The sequence below is a fragment of the Loxodonta africana genome, chromosome 6 (genome assembly GCF_030014295.1).
Source record: "Loxodonta africana isolate mLoxAfr1 chromosome 6, mLoxAfr1.hap2, whole genome shotgun sequence".
NCBI classification, from domain to species: domain Eukaryota; kingdom Metazoa; phylum Chordata; class Mammalia; order Proboscidea; family Elephantidae; genus Loxodonta; species Loxodonta africana.
This window is the reverse complement of record NC_087347.1, coordinates 43,332,748-43,356,122: the sequence shown is the minus strand read 5'-3', so window position 1 is coordinate 43,356,122 and position 23,375 is coordinate 43,332,748. Positions and strand designations below refer to the sequence as shown.

General features: G+C 38.7%; 1 protein-coding gene across 1 annotated transcript in view; it reads left to right on the top strand.

The window, feature by feature from the left end:
• Positions 1-22,764, top strand: part of FAM117B (family with sequence similarity 117 member B) — a 94,497-nt gene extending 71,733 nt beyond the window's left edge. Inside the window, exons 7-8 of the mRNA XM_064286797.1 lie at positions 1,525-1,645; positions 15,086-22,764. Of these exons, the coding sequence (XP_064142867.1) occupies positions 1,525-1,645; positions 15,086-15,404 (440 nt within the window). The 3' untranslated portion in view covers positions 15,405-22,764. The remainder of the gene's footprint in view (positions 1-1,524; positions 1,646-15,085) is intronic.
• The last annotated feature ends 611 nt before the right edge of the window (positions 22,765-23,375 follow it).

The following is a 23,375-nucleotide window of genomic DNA, read 5'->3' as shown; positions in this document are numbered from 1 at the left end:
ATGAACGTTTGTCTGAAAAATGCTTTGTTCTCTGTCACCTCACTAGTCATCAGTCTTTACTACCTTAATACTTCTTAATTGAATGTAAAGCCTTCAAGTTAGTGTCTTTTTGGTTTTATGTTTGTTATAATTTAACAAGAATTAAACTGATTTATCTCAATGCAAAGTGAGTATTCAAGGTAAGTCTAGAGTAAAAAGTTGGAGACAGCTATTTGTACTATTAAACTATGCAAGTTAAAAATATAGCCTGGAGATATAAGCAGTTTGTATATTGATTAAAAATATTCACATCTTTAAAAACTTTTGGGTGTGTCTATATCAGGATGGTATTTTACTAGCCTTATTTTTTTTTATTCTAGTTACCGTGTATACTTGAGAGCGATAATATGAAAATTTATGTGTAAATTCTACAGCTCAGTTCGTTAGTCATTTATTTAGAACCTACATGCAGTGTATTGAATGTCCTGAAACATTTCATTGCTATGATTGACCATTACCACGAATCACCTAAAGCAGTGAGACTATAGCAAGTGCAGAGGGCATAAAATTCACCGAAGAAGTATCTTCAAACTATGGACCGTTATAAACTGTTGTTATTTGGACTTTTTTTGTTTTGGGCTAGGTCAGATAAAACAGAGCTGTTAAAATCTGCCCCCTTATTTCTGTTTTTACATGAGTAACATATAGGAACTCCCTAAGTGTTGTGCTCTGCTGTATTTGATTTTAGGAGACTGGTGGTTTGTTGGCTTCTATGGATTTCCGTTTTAAGTAAACAGGACCGTGGTGCTACTGCTATCAAGAAATTTGTAGCTTAGCTGACACAGTCAGGCTGAAAAATTTAGAACAGCTACATGTAATATATCAAGAATTCTAAGTTTATGTAGTATAAACTGAGGACATCCCATTGGACAGGAATATCAGAGTAAGGAAATATTTTCTCTAATAGGGTTAAATTGGTTGGAAAGATTTAAAAAATTTTGAGTTGGACTTTGAAGAATGTTTTGGAAAGTAAACAGAGAAGAACATTTTAGGTAAAGGGAATTTTTCGCTCTACAGTATGCATATGTCTATGGCTATCCAGAGCAGAGATTATGAGCAGAGGAACAGAGAAGCCAAATTGAAATATTCTGAAGAGCACACCAAGAGCAGACTATTTCAGAGACTTGTACTGGGAAAAATGGAAGTGGTGTTTGAGTCTGCGTGCTATGTGCAGAATAGAAATAAAGCAGCCAATTAGATGAGTACTCAATAGTACAGGATTAAGTGATACAGGTGTAGACTATGGTAATTGGAACTGAAGAAATAAAAATCCTTTATTTATGTATTTACTTAATAAACATGAATTAGCTCCTTTTTCTAAATTAGGATTTGTGTTAGGTATTGGGGTGATAGAGATGAATAAAACACTGTTTCTACCCTCAAATAGTTCATGGTGTGGAAGGAGGCCAGGAACAGTGCAATACGGTATGATTATATATTTATGTAGTAGTATTTCTTAATAATCCAATGTGTCATTTCTTTCAGAAAATGGGAACAATTCTCCTTTGCCCAAATATGCAACTTCACCAAAACCTAACAACAGTTACATGTTCAAAAGGGAACCTCCTGAGGGTTGTGAAAGGGTCAAAGTCTTTGAGGAATGCTCGTAAGTATGCTGCCCCCCTCAACTTGTATTACAGTTTTCAGATAAGCTGAAAGAATAGTACAGTGATCACCCATATATTCACTCCCAGATTCTACAGTTGTTAAAATTTTGTCTTCCTTTGCCTGTGTGTAGTGGTGTTTGTTTTTGCTGAACTGTTTGAAAATAAGTTGCAGACATCCTAACACTTAAACCCTGAATACATTTTAATATTCATTTCCCAAAAATAACCACAGTACTCCTAACAAGTTGCTGTTGACTCCAATTTATGGTGACCCCATGTGTATCAGAGTAGAGCTGTGCTCTGTAGAGTTTTCACTGGCTGATTCAGAAGTAAATTGCAAGCACTTTTCTTCTGAGACGTCTCTGGGTGGACTTGAACCTCCAGCCTTTCGGTTAGCAGCCAAGTACTTTAACCAGAAATTCCTCAGTATTCTTGCATAACCACAGTACCATTATGATACCTAAGAAAATTAACAGTAATGTTTAATATTAACTAATATCTAGTTGATATTCAAATTTCCTCATTTGACCCCAAAGTATCTTTATGGCTATTTTTTTTGAGCCTGTATCCAGTCAAGTTCACACATTGAATTTTGTAGTTTATTCAAGGAGGACCACAGATCTCTCTCCCTTATTTCAAGGATCAAATCTTCTTCAGTTTTTGTCTACTTTTGGTTTCTGGTTTCTTTAAAGATAAAGTATATATATATTTTTTTAATCTGCCAGTTCAGGAACCAGATTACTTTGTACAATAATACTACTTTGATGAAGATAACATAAGAAGCAAAATTTGAGACTAATACTAACTGGTGCCGTTGGTATGTGATCTTCTGAACATATGTGCTTCTGTTAGCTGGTACTAATAATCAGCCACTCCCATTTTAAGCTTGTAATTCACTCAGAAAGTATGCAGCCTTGTGTTTTCAGTGGTTATGTCTTACCGCTTTACAAGTAGTGGCTACAGGATCTGAGATAGGTATGAACCTGAGCAAATTAGGTGATAAACATTATTTGGGATATGATGATAGTACTTAGTCCTGACCCTCAGTATTTGAGATAGGTATGAGCCTGAGCAAACTAGGTGATAAACATTTGGGATATGATGATAGTACTTAATCTGGACCCTCCAGTGTCACTATGGCTGCAAGTCCAAAAGCTCCCCTTCTGGCCTTTTCTGAATGTGAAACCTAAGAGACAATGTGGAGATTGTCCAGCCTTCTCCAATTCACACAATTTGCCTTCTTCCTCTATCGTGAACGTCTCAGAATAATTTAAAATATGGCATCCTTTTGTTCTTCTTATGTGGCTCCTCCTGTCTGTATTTCCTTTAACCTGAATTTTGAATAATCTTGCCATACAAAGAGCATTGTTTTTGAATCCTTTCAACTTCTCTACTAGGAAACACCAGCTGTCAGTCTCCTATCTGCTTATGTGACAGTAATTGAAAACTCTGTTTTAGCAAATGCTGATTTCAGTTTTTTCACCATGTCTATATATAAATTTTGACTGCTGCTGGCTGAGAGTTTTAGCCAGTATTTCTCCAGACTTGTTCCATGAACTCCTTTGCATCATAATCACCTAGGGTATAAGTTAAAACTGCAGATCTCCAGGCCCCATCCCAAGCCTAATGAATCAGTAAATATGGAAGTAGCACGTGGATTCTGCATTTTTAATAATATGATTTTTATACTTAATTTGAAAATGCTGGCTTAGATCTTTCCATGAGTTCTAAAGAAAAATAAGTTGGTCCAAATGGACATTTATTAAGTTGGGTTCTTTGATGTACTCATTGGCAGGTGGGATTTGACTGTTTCCATTGTTAGGTTCTGAGTCATAACGACTCTGTGTGTAACAGAACAAATGTTGCTTGGTCCTGGTATGTTTGAGCCCAGTGTTGCAGCCACTGTTTGAGTCCGTCTTGTTGAAGGCCTTCCTCTTTTTCACTGACCCTCCACTTTACCACGTCCAAAGTAAGGAAGAAAAAGTCTCTCCACCTTCACTTCTAATGAACATTCTGGCTGTACTTCTAAGACAGATTTGTTCATTCTTTTGGCAGTTGTGGTATATTAGTATTCTTTGCCAACACCACAATTCAGATGCATCAGTTCTTCTTTGGTCTTCCTTTTTTCATTGTCTAGCTTTCACATTCAACCATTTCAAGAGGTAGCATATGGTCAGGAACCGATGACACTGAAGGAAGAAGTCCAAGCTGCTCAGAAAGCATTGGCGAAAACAAGGCTCCAGGAATTGATGGAATATCAATTGAGATGTTTCAACAAACAGATGCAGCGCTGGAGGTGCTCACTTGTCTATGCCAAGAAATATGGAAGACAGCCTCCTGGGCAACTGACTGGAAGAGATCCATATTTATGCCTATTCCCAAAAAAGGTGATCCAACCGAATGTGGAAATTATAGAACAATATTATTAATATCATACGCAAGCAAAATTTTGCTGAAGATCATTCAAAAATGGCTGCAGCAGTATATTGACAGGGAACTGCCAGAAATTCAGGCCACTTTCAGAAGAGGACGTGGAACCAGGGATATCATTGCCGATGTCAGATGGATCCTGGCTGAAAGCGGAGAATACCAGAAGGATGTTTACCTGTGTTTTATTGACTGTGCAAAGGCATTCGACTGTGTGGATCATAACAAATTATGGATAACATTGGGAAGAATGGGAATTCCAGAAGACTTAATTGTGCTCGTGAGGAACCTTTACATAGATCAAGAGGCAGTTGTTCGGACAGAACAAGGGGATACTGCACGGTTTAAAGTCAGGAAAGGTGTGTGTCAGGGTTGTATTCTTTCACCATACCTATTCAATCTGTATGCTGAGCAAATAACCCGAGAAGCTGGACAATATGAAGAAGAACGGGGCATCAGGATTGGAGGAACACTAATTAACAAGCTGCATTATGCAAATGACACAACCTTGCTTGGTGAAAGTGAAGAGGACTTGAAGCGCTTACTAATGAAGATCAAAGACCATAGCCTTCAGTACGGATTTCACCGTAACATAAAGAAAACAAAAATCCTCACAACTGGACCGATGAGCAACGTCATGATAAATGGTGGAAAAATTGAAGTTGTCAAGGATTTCATTTTACTTGGATCCACAATCAACAGCCATGGAAGCAGCAGTCAAGAAATCAAAAGACGCATTGCATTGGGTAAATCTGCTGCAAAAGACATCTTTAAAGTGTTGAAGAGCAAAGATGTCACCCTGAAGACTAAGGTGCGCCTGACCCAAGCCCATGGTATTTTCAATCGCATCATATGCATGTGAAAGCTGGACAATGAATAAGGAAGACCGAAGAAGAGTTGACACCTTTGAATTGTGGTGTTGGTGAAGAATATTGAATATACCACGGACTGCCAGAAGAAGGAATAAATCTGTCTTGGAAGAAGTACAACCAGAATGCTCCTTAGAAGCAAGGATGGCGAGACTGCGTCTTACATACTTCGGACATGTTGTCAGGAGGTATCAGTCTCTGGAGAAGGACATCATGCTTGGCAAAGTACATGGCAGTGGAAAAGAGGAAGACCCTCCACAGGGTGGATTACTGATACCGTGGCTGCAACCTTGGGCTCAAGCATAACAACGATTGTAAGGATAGCTCAGAACCGGGCAGTGTTTTGTTCTGTTGTCCATAGGGTCGCTATGAGTCAGAACTGACTGGAGGATGGCACCTAACAACAACAACAGCTTTCGCATGCATATGAAGTGATTTAAAAGACCGAGGCTTGGGTCAGGCACTCCTTAGTCATCAGTGATATCTTTGCTGTCTAAGATTTTAAAGAGGCCCTTTGCAGCAGATTTGCCCAATGCAGGAAACCCTGGTGGTGTAGTGGTTAAGTGCTAGGGCTGCTAACCAAGAGGTCAGCAGTTCAAATCCACGAGACGCTCCTTGGAAACTATAGGGCAGTTCAACTCTGTCCTATAGGGTCACTGTGAGTCGGAATCAACTCAATGGCAGTGGGTTTGGTTTTTTTTTTTTTTTTGCCCAGTGCAATGCATTGTTTGATTTCTTGACTGTTGCTTCCATGGACATTGATTTGTGGATCCAAGTAAAATGAAATTCCTGGCAACTTCAATGTTTTCTCTGTTTATTGTGATGTTACTTATTGGTCCAGTTGTGAGGATTTTTGTTTTCTTTATGTTGAGGTGTAATCCATACTGAAGGCTGTAGTCTTTGATCTTCATCAGTAAGTGCTTCAAGTCCTCTTCGCTTTTAGCAAAGAAGGTTGTGTCATCTGCAGGATTTACCTAAGTGCAGAGAAATGGCTGATTGGCTCAAAAAGAAATTGAAATTTTTAGAAATCTCTTTGTTGCTGCTGTTGTTTTAATTTTTTTTATTGTTTTTTTACAATATATTTTTATTTATACTGGCAGTCTCTGGGTTACTAACGTCTGACTTATGGACAATTATCCTTAAGACTGGCCTGTCATAAAGCATATTATATTAAAAAGTTTAGTGAAATATATACATTGGTTTGTAGTAATGCATGCACTGCTTTGTGATACTCATGAAAACATAATGTGGTTTAGAAGTGTTTTTTAAGTGTTTTATAAGCATAGAAAGGTAAAAAATATATTATATACTAAGACAAACGTTTGACCAGCTGATGCTAACAACACATGTACATGTTCCCACTTAATCTACAAATTCAACTTAAAAACAGACTTAGGAATGGATCTTGTTCATAACCCGAGGACTGCCTGTGTAAACACACTTGCCAATTCAACATTTCTCAAATGTATAATTTAGTGATATTGTTTATATTAATCATGCTGTGCAACCATCACCAATAATCGTTGTTGAATTTCCCATTAGAAATGACTGAGTGGATTTTGTTTGTAGGTTGATGTCCTGTGATATCTGCTTAGATGATTACATGTGGGAAATTTCTCAGAACTTACTATCTGAGCTATATACTAGTACATTGTTTGTGTCTAAAGGGAGGGAAGAAAGGACAGGTATGTGTGTGTATATTTATTAATGGCTAGTTATAGCAATTGATCAGTGAAAAACAGGGTAAACTCTAACACGTTGCATGTTTTATGGCACATTCATCTGTTAATAGAAGGTAAAACATACTCTTCTTTATGTACAAATTTTACTGATATAAAGGTTGCGAAGTGCACAAAAGCCTATTTATTTTTAAACATTTTAATTTAGTTCCAAAAACAAATTAACACCACAGCAAAAAAAAGACAAATAATCCAGTTTTAAAAATGGGCAAAGGAAATGAACAGACACTTCACCAAAGAAGACATTCAGGCAGGATGTTAATAAACATATGAAAAAAATGCTGATGATGATTAGCAATTAGATGCAAATTAAAACTACCATGAGATATCATCTCACCCCAACATTACTGGCACTAGTTAAAAAAGAAAATAACAAATGTTGGCAAGGAGTGGGGAGATTGGAACTCTTAAACGCTGCTGGTGGGAATGCAGAATGGTACAAGCACTATGAAAAACTGTATGGTGCTTCCTCAAAAAGCTAGAAATAGAAGTACCATATGATCCAATAGCTTCCTTGTACAGTCCTTAGAATTTTCTATGTATCGAATCATATCATCTGTGAATAGGGATAGTCTTACTTCTTCCTTACCAATGTGGATGCCCTTTATTTCTTGTCTTATTGCTCTTGCAAGGACTTCCAATACAATGTTGAATAAAAGTGGTGATAAAGGGCATCCTTGTCTGGTTCCCGTTCTCAGGGGGATTGCTTTCAGATTTCTCATTGAGGATAATATTGGCTGTTGGTTTTGTATACGTTTCCTTTGTTACGTTGAGGAATTTCTCTTCTCTTCCTATTTTTCTGAGAGTTTTTGTTCGGAATGAATGTTTGACTTCATCAAATGCTTTTTCTGCTTTGGTTGATATGATCATGTGATTCTTTTTCTTTGTTTTATTTATGTGTTGGATTACATTGATTGATTTTCTAATGTTGGATCAACCTTGCATGCCTGGTATGAATCCCACTTGGTCTTAATGCATTTTTTTTTTTTTTTTTTTTTGATATGCTGTAGTTTTCTATTGGCTAGAATTTTGTTGGGAATTTTTGCATTTATATTCATGAAGATATTGGTCTGTAGTTTTCTTTTTTAGTGATGTCTTTGCCTGGCTTTGATATTAGGGTTATGCTGGCTTAATAAAATGGGTTTGGCTTAATAGAATGGGTTTGGTGTTAGGGTTATGCTGGCTTAATAGAATTAGGGTTATGCTGGCTTAGTAGAATAGAATAGAATAGTATTCCTTCCTTTTCTGTGTTCTGGAATATTCTGAGTAGAATTGGTGTCAGTTCTTCTCTGAATGTTTGATAAAATACTCTAGTGAAGCCACCTGGACCAGGGCTTTTTTTAAAACACCCCTTTCAATTTCTTCTTTTGTTAGGGGTCTGTTCAAATTTTCTACCTCTATTTGTGTGTGTTTAGGTCAGTGGTGTGTTTCTAGAAATTGGTCCATCTCCTCTAAGGTTTTCATATTTGTTGGAGTACAATTTTTTGTAGGATTCTTTTATGATCCTTTTTATTTCAGCTGGTTTTGTTGTAATGTCACCCATCTCATTTCTTATTTGGGTTTTTTGCATCTTCTCCTGTTTTTCTTTTGTCAGTTTGGCTAGTGGTTTGTTAATTTTATTAATCCTTTCAAAAAACCAGCTTTTCATCTTATTGATTCTATTGTTTTTCCATTCTGTTTCATTTATTTCTGCTCTGATTTTTATTATTTCATTTCTTCTGGCAACAGTGGGCTTCTTTTGCTGCTCTCTTCCTAATCAAGTTGTAGGGTTACTGTTTTGATTTTTGGCCTTTTTTCCTTTTTGATGGACATTTATCACTAAATTGACTTCTGAGCACTGCTTTTGCTCTGTCCCAAAGGTTTTGGTATGTTGTGCTTCTGTTCTCATTTGATTCTAGGAATTTTTAAATTTCATCTTGGATTTATTTTTTTACCCAATAATTTTAAGCAGGGTGTTACTTAGTTTCCATTTATTAGATTTTTTTTTTTTTTTCTTGCTCTCCCTGTTACTGATTTCTGCTTTCTTAGTGTTGTGGTCAGAGAAGATGCTTTGTAGTATTTCTGTGTTTTTGAATTTGTTGATGCTTGCTTTAGCCTAAAATGTGGTCTATTCTGGAGAATGATCCATTAACATTGGAGGAGAATGTGTACTTTGCTGCTACTAGGTGATATGCTCTGTATATGCCTATGAGGTCAGATTGGTTGATTGTGGTGTTCAGAGCTTCTGTGTCTTTGTTGAGTTTCTAACTGTTCTGTCCTTCACTGAAAGTTGTGTGTTAAAATCTCCTAGTATTGTAGAAGTGTCTGTTTCTCTTTTCAGTGATGTTAGTTTGTTATATATATTTTGGAGCTCTGTTATTGGGTGTGTATATATTTATTAGGTTATGACCTCTTGGTGGATTTGCACTTTAATCACTACATAATGTCCTTCTTGTCTTTTATACTGGATTTTGCTTTAAAGTGTATTTTATCAGAGATTAACATTGCCACTCCTGCTCTTTTTGGTCATTACTTGCTTGATAAATCTTTTCCTGTCCTTTAAGTTTTAGTTTATTTATATCTTTGTGTCTAAGGTGTGTCTCTACAAACAACATATTTATGGGTCGTTTTTTTTTTTTAATTCATTCTGCCACTCTCCGTCTCTTTACTGGTGCATTTAGGCCATTTACATTCAGTGTGATTATCGATAGGTATGAGTTTATTGCTGTCATTTTCTTAAAATTTTTTATGTGGTGTTTACTGTTTTTTCGTTCCACTTAGTTTTCTTTGCTGTTTTTTTATCGTGGTTTGTCTTCTCACTTGCTTTGTTGCTTTTGGTTTTGTGTGTGCTGAATCTTTATAATTTTCTTCTTTCGTGTTTTGATGAGTAGGTTTGTTGACTTTCTTTGTGGTTACCCTGGAATTTACCTTTATCTTCCTAAGTTTAAAGGAGTAATTTATTTCTTGATATCGCCTTGACTTCCTCTCCATATGAAAGTTCTAAACCTATTCCCTTTATTCCCCCTCTATGTTTTGAAGTGGTCATCAGTTACAGATGAATGTCTCTGGTTCACTGTTGTGCATCTTTTAGCTTTATTTTATTTTTGAGACTTCTTTATCTTGGTTGATATCTATCTGATGCTGTCATGTGTTTTAATTTCAAGTTTTGTCTGGTGTGTTGTTAGTTTTCTGTCTGATGGACTTCCTATAATATTTCTTATAAAGTTGGTCAGGTTTTTACAAATTCTTTTAATTCTGTCTATCTGGAAATGTCCTAATTTCACCATCATATTTGAGGGATAATTTTGCTGGATATGTAATTCTTGATTGGCGGTTTTTTTCTTTCAAGCTTATATATATATATATATATATTATCCCATTGCTTTCTTGCATGCACAGTTCCTGCCAAGTAATCAGAACTTGATCTTATCAGTGTCCCTTTGTAGGTGATCTTTTGCTTTTCCTGAGCTGCTTTCAGCATTCTTTCTTTGTCTTTGATTTTGGAAAATTTGATTATCACATGTCTTGGTGTTCTTCTATTGGGACCTATCCTGTATGGGGTTCATTGTGCTTCTTGAATGGTTATCTTCTCATCTTTCATGATATTAGGGAAGTGTTCTGTCAAAATATCTTCCACAATTCTCTCAGCTTTTTGTTGACTCCTTCCCTTCTGGGATTCCAATCATGCTTAAGTTATTCTTCTTGATGGTGTCCCACATAAGTCTTAGGCTTTCTTCACTCTTTTTTTTTATTGCTTCCTGAACAGATTAGTGTCAAGGAGTTGGTCTTCTATTCCACTGATCCAGTCTTCCATTCTTTAAATTCTACTCGTATGATTTTCTTTTGAGTTGTCAATTTCTGCCATTTTACTGTTAAGCTTCTGGATTTCTAGTTGCTACTTCTGTATTGTTTTCAATTGTATATTTTGTCATTTTGTTCTTGAATTGTTTTCCTGAATTTTTCTACTGTTTTGTCTGTGTTCTCCATAGTTTTGTATACATTTTCCTTGATTCCTTTGAGGACCCTATACATAAGCCTTTTGAATTGCTTATCAGGAAGCTTCATTACTTTTTCTTCCTCAGGGAGAATTTCTAGTTATTTATTATGGTTACTTGCTGGTGCCATCTTGCCCTCCTCTTTAGGTAGTTTACTATTGTCTGTTGTTTCCAAGACATTAAGGGATTATTGTATTTATTTTTCATTTTTGTAATTGTTTGAAGGGTCCTTGTTTTGGTGATTCCTGTAGGTGTGGCTGGAGTGGTGCTCTGGTCACTGGACCGGCTGTGCTGGAGCCCTCCATACCTGTCTTTGGGCAGGTGGAGTGGTGAGTAGGTTTGGGCATTTGAGTCTCGGTTTACTGCTCTTGCTGGGCAGCTGAGGGTGGGTTGGTTTGGCTTTGACCTCCATCTCTTTTCATTTTGGTGGTTCAGGAGCTGTGAATGATGCTCTCCGTGTAGATGGAGTAACTGGTGTGGTGGGCAAATGGGGCGTGCTCCTTTCCTCTCACTGGTTGTGAGGGGGTTATGGGTGGTAGATGAGGGGCAGCGGCGGGGGGACATTCACACAGTCGCTTTACCTCCACCTCCTCCTGGGCAGGGGGAGGGAGGAAGGAACGGCAGGCAGATATTCACTCCATCTCGCTGCAAATGTCCATGATGGGAGGAGGGAGGAAGGTGTGATGGTGGGTATGTGCACTCACTCTTCTTCCACCCTAGCTAGGCAAGGGGAGGGAAGAAGGGGCTTCAGTGCGTATAATCGTAGCTCCTCTGCCCCTTGCTAGGTGGGATAAAGGTTGGATTCAATGCTGGCGGATCCGCACATGGTGACGTCACCACCCATCAGGCAAGGGGAGGAAGGAAGGGGCTGTAGGGGTTGCACGCATAATCACATTTTCTCTGCCCCTCACTAAGGGGGTTAAGGTGTGGAGTTGCTGCTAGCAAATGCGCCTCATGTCAGGTGGGGGGAGGGAGGAAGGGACTGCAGGGGCAGAGAGATGTGTGCACAGTCAAGGCTCTTCTGCCCCTAGCTGGGTGAATTAAGGGATAGAGTCACGTCTGAGAGGTGTGCGCATCGGGCAAGGATAGGGAGGAAGGAGCTGCTGGGGGATGTGCACGCACTTGTGTTTCCTCTGCTCTTCCCTGGGCAGGGTTAAGGGAGAGAGTTGCCCCTGGCAAATGCAAGCACAGTGATGCCGTCTTGTGTCATTTGGTAGGGGCAGAGGAAGGGAGGGGCTGCAGTGCAATGTGTGCACAGTCATAGTTCCTCTGCCCCTCGCTGGGCAGGCTGAGTCACGCCTGGTGGTTGCACTCACAGAAGTGCCACCTTGCGCCAGATGTGGGGAAGGAGAAGGAAGGAGTTGGCAAACTCTCTCGCTGTTCCGCTGCTGGTGTCCTCCACCAGGCCCTTGGGGGGAGTAGGTGGCAGTCAGTCACACACAGGGATCCGCCTAGTCTATTGCTCATCGAGAGGGCAAGGGGGAGTAGTGGGTATGGTTGAGAAGAGGATAGGCTAGTGTCATGGTTCCCCAGTCAGGCAAAGCAGTTGGGGTATGGAGCCCTCTGCTGCCTCTGATCAGGAGGATGGGATGTGAGGGAGTGTGCGTTCCTCCTGCTAAGATACGTGGGAGCCAGGGTACCCGTGTCTGCTGCAGCCAGCGAGCAGAACCTTTCCTTTCTCAAGTGCAAGGAGGGGATGCCCCTGAGGGACCGGTCGAGTGGGAGAGCTTCTGCCAACACTCAGTGAGTCTACCACCTCATGCGTGCACTCAGCATCTGGGGACAAGGGCCACTGCTCCTGAGTATTTCCAGTTCAGGATTTGGTACCCTCCCTGTCTTTGCTTCTTTCTGTGTGTGCGTCCATAGAGGTTCTTTATCCCTTTTGGGAAAGTCGTGAAGTTGCCATGCTGTTTTCTTCATCCAGGGTCGCTGCTGGCTTTGTCCTAACTTAGCCACGGCGGGCCTGGATGCTGGCTGACCCCTGCCATTCCATTTTACTCCTTTTTCTCTGCTTTCCTTACTCCTTTCAGTCAGTATTCGGTTCAGTCCTTAGACTTCCTTTTTCATGTTCAGGTTTCCTGAATTGTTATCTGCTTCTGTTTTACTCAGTTTTTTTGATCTTTGGTGTGCAAGGCGGGAAGGGGGGACAGGGAGACTGTGGTGTGTGTGACTAAGCTGCCATCTTCGCTCTGCCCCCTGTTCTTAACCTTTTTGTGCTGTGAACCCCTTTGGCAGTCTCGTGAAACTTATGGATTCCTTCTCAGAATAATGTTTTGAAATGCATCAAATAAAATATATAGAATTACAAAGGAGACAAATTGTACTGAAACATACTCTGTCCCCAGCTGTTCCCTCCTCCTAAGAACTACAAATTTAGTCCATTTCCCATGTGTAGATTAGGAGCTTGAGGGCAGGGCTCATACTTCATCTTTGTGCTCTCAGAATCTAGTGCAAACTTGGCTTACTTAGATTTTTATTGAATGGAATTGTTATAGGGAGAGCTAAGAACTGTACTTTGATCTTATGATCATAGGATCTTTTCCACCTGAGTCTTGATTTACTTAGGTTCTCCCACAAGCCTTGGAAAAAACCATGATAGTAGAACATATTTTTATCTCTAAAGTTTTGCCTTAGGAAGTTCATTATTCATATTGGCAATCTTAGATCTACATTGGAAAGCAGTTAGCGGTATCCAGAGCCACCAGTAGGGCACCGGAGCTCACCAGGGAACTGGAAGCAGCAACGGTGAATACTTCCCTTCTAGCATTCCAGCATATGTGTTTTGAGTCATATGTCTAATACAACGTTGGTCCTTGGAAGTTGAAGCTTGTCTTAGTTATCCAGTGCAGCCATAACAGAAATACCACAAGTGGATGGCTTTAGCAAAGAGAAATTTATTTTCTCACAGCCTAGTAGGTTACAAGTCCAAATTCAGGGCGTCGGCTCAAGGGGAAGGCTTTCTGTCCCTGTCGGCTCTGGAAGAAAGTCTTTGCCCTCAATCTTTCCATGGTCGAGGAGCTTCTAAGGTGCAGGAACCCTGGGCCCAAAGGATGTGCTCTGCTCCTGGTGCTGCTTTTTTGGTGGTATGAGTTTTCCAACTCCCTGCTTGCTTCCTTTTCCAGTTATCTCATGAGAGATAAAAGGTGGTGCAGGCCACACCCAGGGAAACTCCCTTTACCTTGGATCAGGGAGGTGACCTGAGTAAGGTGGTATTACAATCCCACCCTAATCTTTCAACCTAAGTTTACAGTCACAAAATGGAGGACAATCACACAGTACTGGGAATCATGGCCTAACCAAGTTGATGTATTTTTTTGGGGACACAATTCAACCCATGACATTTCACCCTTTGGCCCCCCAAAAATCACATTCTTGTAACATGCAAAGCATATTCACCCTGTCATATCATAGCAAAAGTCTTAACTCCCAAGTCCAAAATCCAAAAATTTCTCTTCATCTGTGAAATCTAGAATACAAGTTATCTGCTTCCAAGGGTTCAGTGGCAGAACAGGCACAAGCTAGAGATTTCCTTAACAGATGGACAAAATTGGAGGAAAAGAAAGCATAACAGGCACCAAGCAAGTCAGCAGAACACATTACATTAGCCCTCAAAGCTTTGAAAATACTCCCCTGTTCTCTGAGAATATTTACACAGTGTCCCTGCCCTCGGACTCTAGGTATTGGCCACGCTCTCCAGGTTCTCAGCAGAGGCCCCTTGGCTCTAGGCCTCAACTTTGCCTTCCAGTCCCACTGGTACGGCAACTCTGCTCCCTCAGCTTTAGGCACACCATTCTCCTCAACCATCTGAGTGGCAGTTCCACCCTTAGAAACACCAGAGGCCATGGCTCCACCCTTTGAAACCCCTGTGGTCATGGCCATACCTTTTGAGACTGAGGCAGCTCAGCTTCTTGTGTTCCTTGTCTCTTTAGCTTCTGCTTCATGTTTTTTTTGGCATCTCAGCTTCTAGGGCCTCACACCCGCATCTGCTCTGCTGGGTCAAGTGTTCTAAAGCTCTGTAGCTGTACCAGTAAGTGCCTGGAGGCACCCCACTCCGCCAGGAAGCCTGCTGTGCACAGGCACTCAGCTCTCTCGCTCTGTGGGTCGGCTCCAGTGCTGTCTGGTGCTGGTCTCCTGGTTTTGCTGCTGTCGGTTCTCTGCTGCTGCAGGTTCTCTGCTGCACTGGGTCCTCTGCCACTGTCGCAGCTCTTCCCAGTCACAGTTTCAAAACCACTTCCACGTTTTAGGTATCTGTTAGAGCAGCATGCCACTCTCTCGGTACCAAGTTCTTTCTTAGTCATCAAAGTTTTTAATAGCCCAAGTTTTGCCTTCCATTTATGTATCTCTGAGTTAACTGTTGTAAAAATAAATAAAAATACTTATTTCCAGTGTTGAGTGACCTAAAAGTGTTGTTTTGTCTATTCTGTGTCTAGGCCAAAACAACTTCATGAAATTCCAGCTTTTTACTGTCCTGACAAGAACAAGGTGAATTTTATTCCTAAAAGTGGCTCAGCTTTCTGCCTCGTCAGCATCCTCAAGCCACTCCTTCCCACACCAGATCTTACCCTCAAGGGCTCGGGCCACAGCCTGACAGTCACCACTGGCATGACAACCACTCTGCTGCAGCCTATTGCTGTGGCCTCCGTGTCTACAAACACAGAGCAAGACCGAGTCTCTCGAGGAACGAGTACCGTCATGCCGTCATCCTCTCTACTTCCACCACCAGAACCCATCGAGGAAGCTGAAGGTTAAGTCCCGGCACTGTGTGGCCATTGTTCTGGGAAACTGAGAACCTCCTCAGATCACTTGACTCTGACGGCATCATGCGCTCCCAGTTGGCAGTGATGTGCTCCAGCTTTCCACAGCAACATGTGACAGTGAGGCTTCTAGAAGGAAGCAGCCTCTCTGATGGCTCTGCCCTGCTCATGAAGGCCAACCCTCAGTTCTTAGCCTGCTTTTTCCTAAAGCACGATTGAAACAAGAAAGGTCTCATTCTTTACTTTTCGAGGGCTGATATCTCATTGCTTTTGTTCTCAAATTAGACTTAAAAAAACAACTGATCCCTGCAAACATGAATCCTGAAGGGAGACGTGAACGATGCTGCAAGAACCATCTTTTATATGAAAACGACTATTTTATAATTCCAATGTTACATTTTCTGAAACAGGATGTTCAAAAGATTCCTTGGTGGCCTCTGTTTCTTGTTTCCCTTTCTAGATGTGTGCTTTTCTCAGCTGTTTTCAGCTTTGGGACCAAAGGGATTAATTGTTGACATTTTTCCAACAGTCTTAAACTCATGACTATGTTCTCCTCCCAAACCAGAATTGATAGGTAAATGCATTGGACACATATATATGAAAAGAGATAAAAAGCAATATTAGTACATTATGTGATTTATGTTTTTTTGATGTCAGAAGTTTGTGCTTTGGGTGAAATGTTTGTAAAACTGATGTTTTCTTCACTACTCCTGTACACATTTCACGATGTGGTCAGAAAAATTATAGTCCAGAGACAAGTGCTTTAATATGTTCTCACCCATCATTGGAACTTGGTTTTAAAGTCAGTGAACCAAAAGGAAATTACCCAGCGTTGATTGCCAGCTAGGAGTAAGGAGTCCCTTTCCTACTCTGCGAAATGTGTATCACATGATCTTTCTCCTTTACCGCAGATCTCATTCTGCCTTTAACCATCACTGTATCATAGCCCCAGGAGATCCTGAAATGGCTGTGCATGGATTCCCTCCTTTGCTTTTGTGATGTTGTTGTCTTGTGGATTTGGTCAGGGTTAGTAGTTTGCCAGGAGTGTAATCCATTGAATAGCAATCCGTAGCCGCAGAATCTTGTGACTGACATTTTCTTTATGGTGGTTGGCACTGAGATTTGTTGCCTACAGATTTTGCTAGCTTCCTCCGCAGCATTCCACACAGTGGGGAAAACAGATAAGGATAACTTTGGAGCATAAACAGCAGGCACCTCTGAAAAATTCATGCAGTTTTGGATTTGGGTTCGTCCTAATACACATCACTGCCAGTATCACAGGATAACAGATAATTTCATTTCTGGGTATGTGGTAGTGACGTTAAGGAGCTGCTCTTTTTTTCAAAAAAATGAGTTTCAGCAAACAGTGCTGATAAAAAGCATCCTTCTGAGATTTTTATGTACTATCTTATGATGCAATAATTTAATTTTCCTATACATATTGTAGGCAGAATAAAATCTTAAATACTTATAAAAGGAGTTCTGCTTTGACAGTCAGTACATCACTTTGTCGAGACGTAGCTCATTGAGAAAACCTAGTGGTAGCAATAAATCTTCTGAAAGGACTACCTTATACTCATCGCACCTTTAAAGCAGTTAAGTATTTTAAAAGGTGCCCTGTAAGTTTAAAATGGCGGCATATTTAGGTAAGTCAGATAAATCCAGACGTTCGTAAGTCTGTCTGTCAGGTTTTAGTTTGTAAGTCGGGTGATTTTTGCTACCTTTTCCATCCAAAGCTGATTTACTTGGGACTTTACATTATGGCTTCTAAAGCGGTAAAAGCTCAGTTATTTGGGGGCTGAATTTTCTGGCTGGTGGTTTTTGAGAACTTTATTTCTCTACCTTCTCTGTTATTATGCCTCTTGATTATGCCATTTCACCACTGAGCATCCATCCACTCCATCAGAGGTGCAGAAGGAAAGGTAAACTGAACGGTGGAGGAGGAAGTTAAAAACAAGGTTAAAAAAAACCCCAAAACTTCCGTTTTAGGATTACCTGAAGTCGGTTAAATCTCTGCTCTTTTCTTTGCCTTACACTTTTCTTCTTCTGTCTCCTTCCCTACACGTCACAATGGTATCTTACACCTAGAATGCCACTTTGTAAACAGTTTTTCCCTTTTACTCTGTTGTGCGAGTTTGTCTCATTCACACCCTTCTGTGGAGTTACCATGTATCTTTAATCTAAAGTAATTTAAAGTTGTAATGGAAGAAAAGTTTAAGATTGATTATTTACATAGTCTTAAAAACAGAACTTCTAGCTTAATATTTGGTTCTAAGGAGAATGTGAACTTGCAAGTAAATGAATTGTATGACAAACCAAACGGATCCCTCAGGTTTGGGAGAAAGAGAGCCTGAGATTTGAAAAAGAAGGGTACAAGGTACAAACAACCCTAACCACCAGTGCCAAAGGGCTAATTTTTAAGCATATAAGCTTTATTGCAGTCTTAAAAAAATATTAACTGTAGGTCCATTCAGCTGTTTTATTTAACCCCTAGTTCACAGGTGTCTATTCTCAGTAGAATGTATAATACTGTTTTCTATAGTTACGTTCCCTAGTTCTCATGTTATTCTATAGAAAACTGTATAGAAGGTAAAAAATGAGAATAGCTTCAACAGGATTATAATTTCAAATTTTTAGAAATTTAAATTTACTTCCATTACAGTAAAAGAGATGGGTAGCATCTATCTTTCAGCAAAAGAAGCTTTATTCTCTGGTTATTATTCACTTTGTCAATCTTAGTTACTTTCTACCTTAGACAAGTTCTTCCTTTTGATGATAAAACTTATATAAGTTTACTATTTCTGATCATGACTAAGTCTTTAACTGGTCATGGCTTTTGTGAGCAATTATGTTTTTAAAATAACCCATTTTACCTCTCTGGTTAATATGGTGAGCATGGTTGCCAAAATTATTTTTGACCTGGATTCTTCATTTTGTTTAAAGCGTATCTTATATTTATGACCACAAGTCAGATCAGCCTTTTAGAAGGTGCTATTGCTAACTGTGGAATAACTGGCAACACGAAAGGCCTTTAAAAAAAAAAAAAAATTTTTTTTTTTTAATGGTTGGTGTTTACTGGAAGACGGTATTAAAAAAAAAAAAAATGGCAGAATTTAAAACCGTCTGTATGGCCAGGATTAGGACTAGGTTGTCAAGATTTTATTTCTTTTGTTAAAAGAAATAAAAATTGCCACTACTGAATTTACTTTCCTAGACTCGGCGGCAGTGGGGGCGGGGGAGAGGGAGTGGGGTGGGGATTCTAAACTTAAGTTTCATTCCTTAAAGTTTGGGATTTTGATGTCTCAAAACAGGACCGATGAAAGTGCTGAATTTGCAAAATAAAGCTAAGAATATTTAACTCCGCACTTTAAGGTTTAAGTTTTTACTCTGCCTAAATTAATGATAAGCAGAGCAGCCCTGAACAATATTTTGTTTATACAATCCTGTTGAAGAATATAATTTATGTTTTTTTAAACTCTTCATCTTTCATCTCTGTTGAAGCTCTGTAAATCTTTTTAAAAAGCAATTTAAAAAAAAATTTGTTTTTCTAACAAAATTCTCCCCACCAAAACAGCATTTCCAGTGATGATAAATATTATAACTATGTACTTATGTATTCCCTGTACCTGGACACTTGTTGCTGCCTCACAAGAAAATAGAACTTTTAAAAATAAAGTGTCTGTTCTTGAGGCTTTTTTGTGTGTACTTTTATGAATATTGCCTCAAAAATTCAAATATTTCTTTTCAGACATTTTGTAACCTGAAATAACTTTTATAAATAGTATGTCTCTTTCACAAATTGATATAAAAATGAGTTTTGTTAAGTAGCAGGATATATAATACTGGCAGTTGTTACTACTTTTTTGCTACTTCCTTAATTGCTCTAGTACTGAAAGTACTTGGTCTTGGTGGCAAACATTAAAGTATAAGCAAACACACTGGAAGACATACATGTTTTTAAGTAATTCAGCACCTCACAGTTTGTTAGAGGTGACTTAACTGGCATAGTCACTTACGTTCATTCTGAAGTGTATAAGGTTTGTTTTGTGTTAGTAATTCATTCTCACTAAAGCAGCCGTGTTCCTCCTCTGTGACAATGGTTTATCTATGCAAGACAGTTAAGCCTGAGGGGTTTGGTCTGTATCCACATGATGGAGGAGCTGTTCAGATATGCCCCTAATGAAGACTACACTGTAATCACTTAGAAAGCAAGGACACATTTTAAGTGAAGTAAAAAGTCACCACAGCTGTCAGTCGTAAAAAGTGGTCACTAGATTACTTTATTAAAATTATTTCTGGGAGGATAAATTAACCAGAGTTTAGGGATAACTAACTTTTTTAATACAGTTACATTATAAATTTATTTTTACAAATTTAAGTTTATAGTTTAACAACATCAAATGCAAAGAGAAACTCTCAAACTGGCACATAAAAACTTCTCCCTTTTTTTCCCTTAGTCTTTCCCCACCATCATTACAGAGGTGAGAAGTGTAATCCCTTAATTTCTGTATCTCAAATTGAGTGTTTTTATTCCCCCATTTTTTTTGGCGGGGGGCGGGGGGCTTTGGTTCAAAAGTATTAACTTTACAAAAAAAGTTTTAAAGCCTATAATGGCCCTTATCCTTTGCTTGCTTTTTAGTGGCTGTGTCTGAAATACAGTATCCTCTTCGTGGCAGGATATATAGCAATTCCAGGGTTTTTTTTCCCCCCTTGCTAAGGTTTGGTGTGCTTTTTAAATATGTGTATATATATTAGCCTCTACTAGAACACGGTTGGAAACCCTGGTGGTGTAGTGGTTAAGTGCTACCGCTGCTAACCAAAAGGTCAGCAATTCGAATCCGCTAGGCGCTCCTTGAAAAGTCTATGGGGGCAGTTCTACTCTGGCCTGTAGGGTCGCTATGAGTTGGAATCAACTCGACGGCAGTGGGTTTGGTTTTTTTTTTTTTTGGTTTAGAACATGGTATGATAGTACAAATAGCCTTCATACTCTTTGGCTTAGTGTTTTTCAAACTGCAAGTTTGGGTCTTGAAATGAGTTAAATGATTCCAACCAGCCTTTTTTTATAAAATGAAGCAATAGGGAACATTAGAATATATCCACACATGAAAATATTTTTTGTGTCTAAAACTTTTGTTAGATACAGATACACGTATATACGTTGTCATATAAAAATGGGTTGCAATCTAAATGATTTGAAAAGGATCGCTCTAGATAGAGCCCCTGTGTATCTATCTTTGGGTTGATCTGGTATCTTAATGCAGAGGTGAAACGAGGTTTTAAGACATCCTTTCTACTTCCCTTTTAATAAGTATCTCCAAATTGCTGATATAAAAAATAAAATACTTGTCTTTTCAGCAAAATATGCATCTTCCTCAAACAATTTATCTCCATAGACTATAACTATTTGATTTTACACACAAGTATGGATTAGTTCTACTGAATCGTTGTTGTCATTTTACTATTTTATTTTGTTTTAGGTGAAAGTTTTCATAGTAAATTAGGTTCCCATTTAACAATTTTTATACAAATTGTTCCGTACCATTGGTTAAAATTTTCACAATGTGTCAGCTTTCTCATTTCTGTTTTCTTTCCATTGATCTAGCTTTCCTACCTCTCATTGTCTTCTCATCTTTGCATTTGGGTAAACGTTGACTGCTTGGTCTCATATAGTTGATTGTTTAAGGGAGCACATTACTCATGGGTGGAATTATTTAGAATCATGTTTTATAGAAGACTGTCATGGACACTCTGATGGTTAAAAAACAGGAGTGTAACTGTTTGTCTCAGTCCTATGTCTTTAGAAGTTATTTTTGAGATCACTGGGATGATTCAGAGGAGACGCAGAAAGCCCTGGAGTTAGGGCCACAATTTAGGTACGAGTTCTGGCTTTGCTACTTAACGGTCATGGGCTCTTGCAAGAAAGTCACCTTTTTGAACCTCAATTTTCTTATTTATGAGATGAAGGAAATACTGATAATGCTGTCAGTTAAATGGGCTAGTGAATATGAAAATAGCTTCTAAAACTGTAAGCAAACTATCATTACCATCTTTATATTTTCTTAGGTAAGACAAGAGTTTTTCGTTATGGAGCGTGGTCCTGTAAAATTCATTTTAGCTTGTGAAGTATCATATAGCCAAGGATGTTGAGCTAAAATTACAATTAGGTAACACACTTGATAACTTACCAAATGCCAGGCACTTGCTCCTCTCTACCATAATCCTTACAATAACCCTATTCAGGCAGGTACTGCTAGTTTTACTATCTTACAGATAATAAAACTTTTAACTTATCCATGGCCATACAACTGGGAAATGGCAAAGTCTGGATTTGAACCAAGTCTGACTCTAGAACTCAAATTTAACCACTAAGTTTCTCCTGTACAAGTGACACTGATAAAATGTGTATGTTTAGTATCACAGATTATTTGCCATTGGGACACTGCCTTGTTCTCTTGTGGTCCTCTTCATTGTGTACAAATGCCAGCAAGCATCAGCTGGTTAGACACCAGTTCCTGACCAAGAAAGTGACACAAACCCTCAAGCTCTCTTGTTTTTAATGTTGCTATAACCTGTTAACCCGCTGTCGTTGATGCCAACTCACAGTGACCCTATAGGACAGAGTAGAACTACCCCATAGGGTTTCTAAACAGCAGCTGGTAAATTCAAACTGCCGACCTTTTGGTTAGAAGCCGAGCTCTTAACCACTTTGCCACTAGGGCTCCAATGTTGCTATAGCTACAGAAATTCAGGAGAAGTATATTTCTTGAGGAGCACAACTTTTATGTAGAAACTGACTTCAGTCACTTTCTTCGCGGTTTTTTTTTTTAACTTGAATTTTTGAGAAAAAGGCTTAGAAAGGTTATGTTTTAATCTTTATAATTTGGTAGGCCCATTTCAGAGAGAGAATATGATAAAATGAAATCACCTAGATCACAGTTTAATTCATGTGTGTGCCCAAAGACACTATAAAGAATAACAGAGAATGTGCAGTGTTAACAGTAGTTATTCCTGGATGGTAGGGCTGTGGTTTGTCTAGTTTTGGGGATTTTTCACACTTATAAATGAGAGACTATTACTTTGAAATGGCAAAGAGGAAACAACTTTTTTAAGGTAAAAGACCTGCATTTCAAAAATCTTACCTATCAACGCTAAGCAGGCCTTTATCTTCCTTTTGTATTCATTCTTTGGCTCTTGGTTTATTTGCACCACTGTGTGAGGAACCATGTCTTGACACTAAATGCCAAGGACAGTTTTTATTGAACTCTTCAGTCTTCTTTTAAATGGTACATAAAAGATGGACAAAGATATTTTATATTGGATTTTTGGATGTGACCCATCTTGACAAACCAAGATTTTCTATCCTGTTTCTCAAGTTTTTTTTTTTTTTTTTTTTTGCTATATTTAAACACTTTACTGTTGTTTTAAATGAATTACTTTCATTACTGCTGAATTCTAAAGTTTGTGTTTGTTTCCTAGTTTAATTTCTGCATCCTGAGATCCTGGGGCTGCTTCATTGCTCAAGGTAAAGGAATGCAGGGCCCTACCAACTCTATGAAAGATAGAAATAACTGGAAACAATTCTGGCTTTCTTTTTATTTCTTCTTTTAATAACGGGTTAAAAACTATGGTTTATATTTCATTGGTTATTGCTTCTAATGGCTCAAAATTTCGATATTTGATAGTTTGCATTTTGTTACTATTTACACAAAGAACACACATTCTGTTATTTCCCATACTTTACATAGTCCCCTTCTACATATGGCAAATTAAAAAAGATTAATCAGTCTTACAAGGATATTAACTGCCCAGTTTTATTTACTTTCTGAGGTATCAATTCAATCTACTTTTCTACTATGGTCATTAGGTAAAACCTAAGTTTCTGATTAGGGAAAACAAACAATAAATGGATTTGTATCGACCACTTTAGGAAATAGACCATTTTATGCAATCTTGTAAACTTTATTAA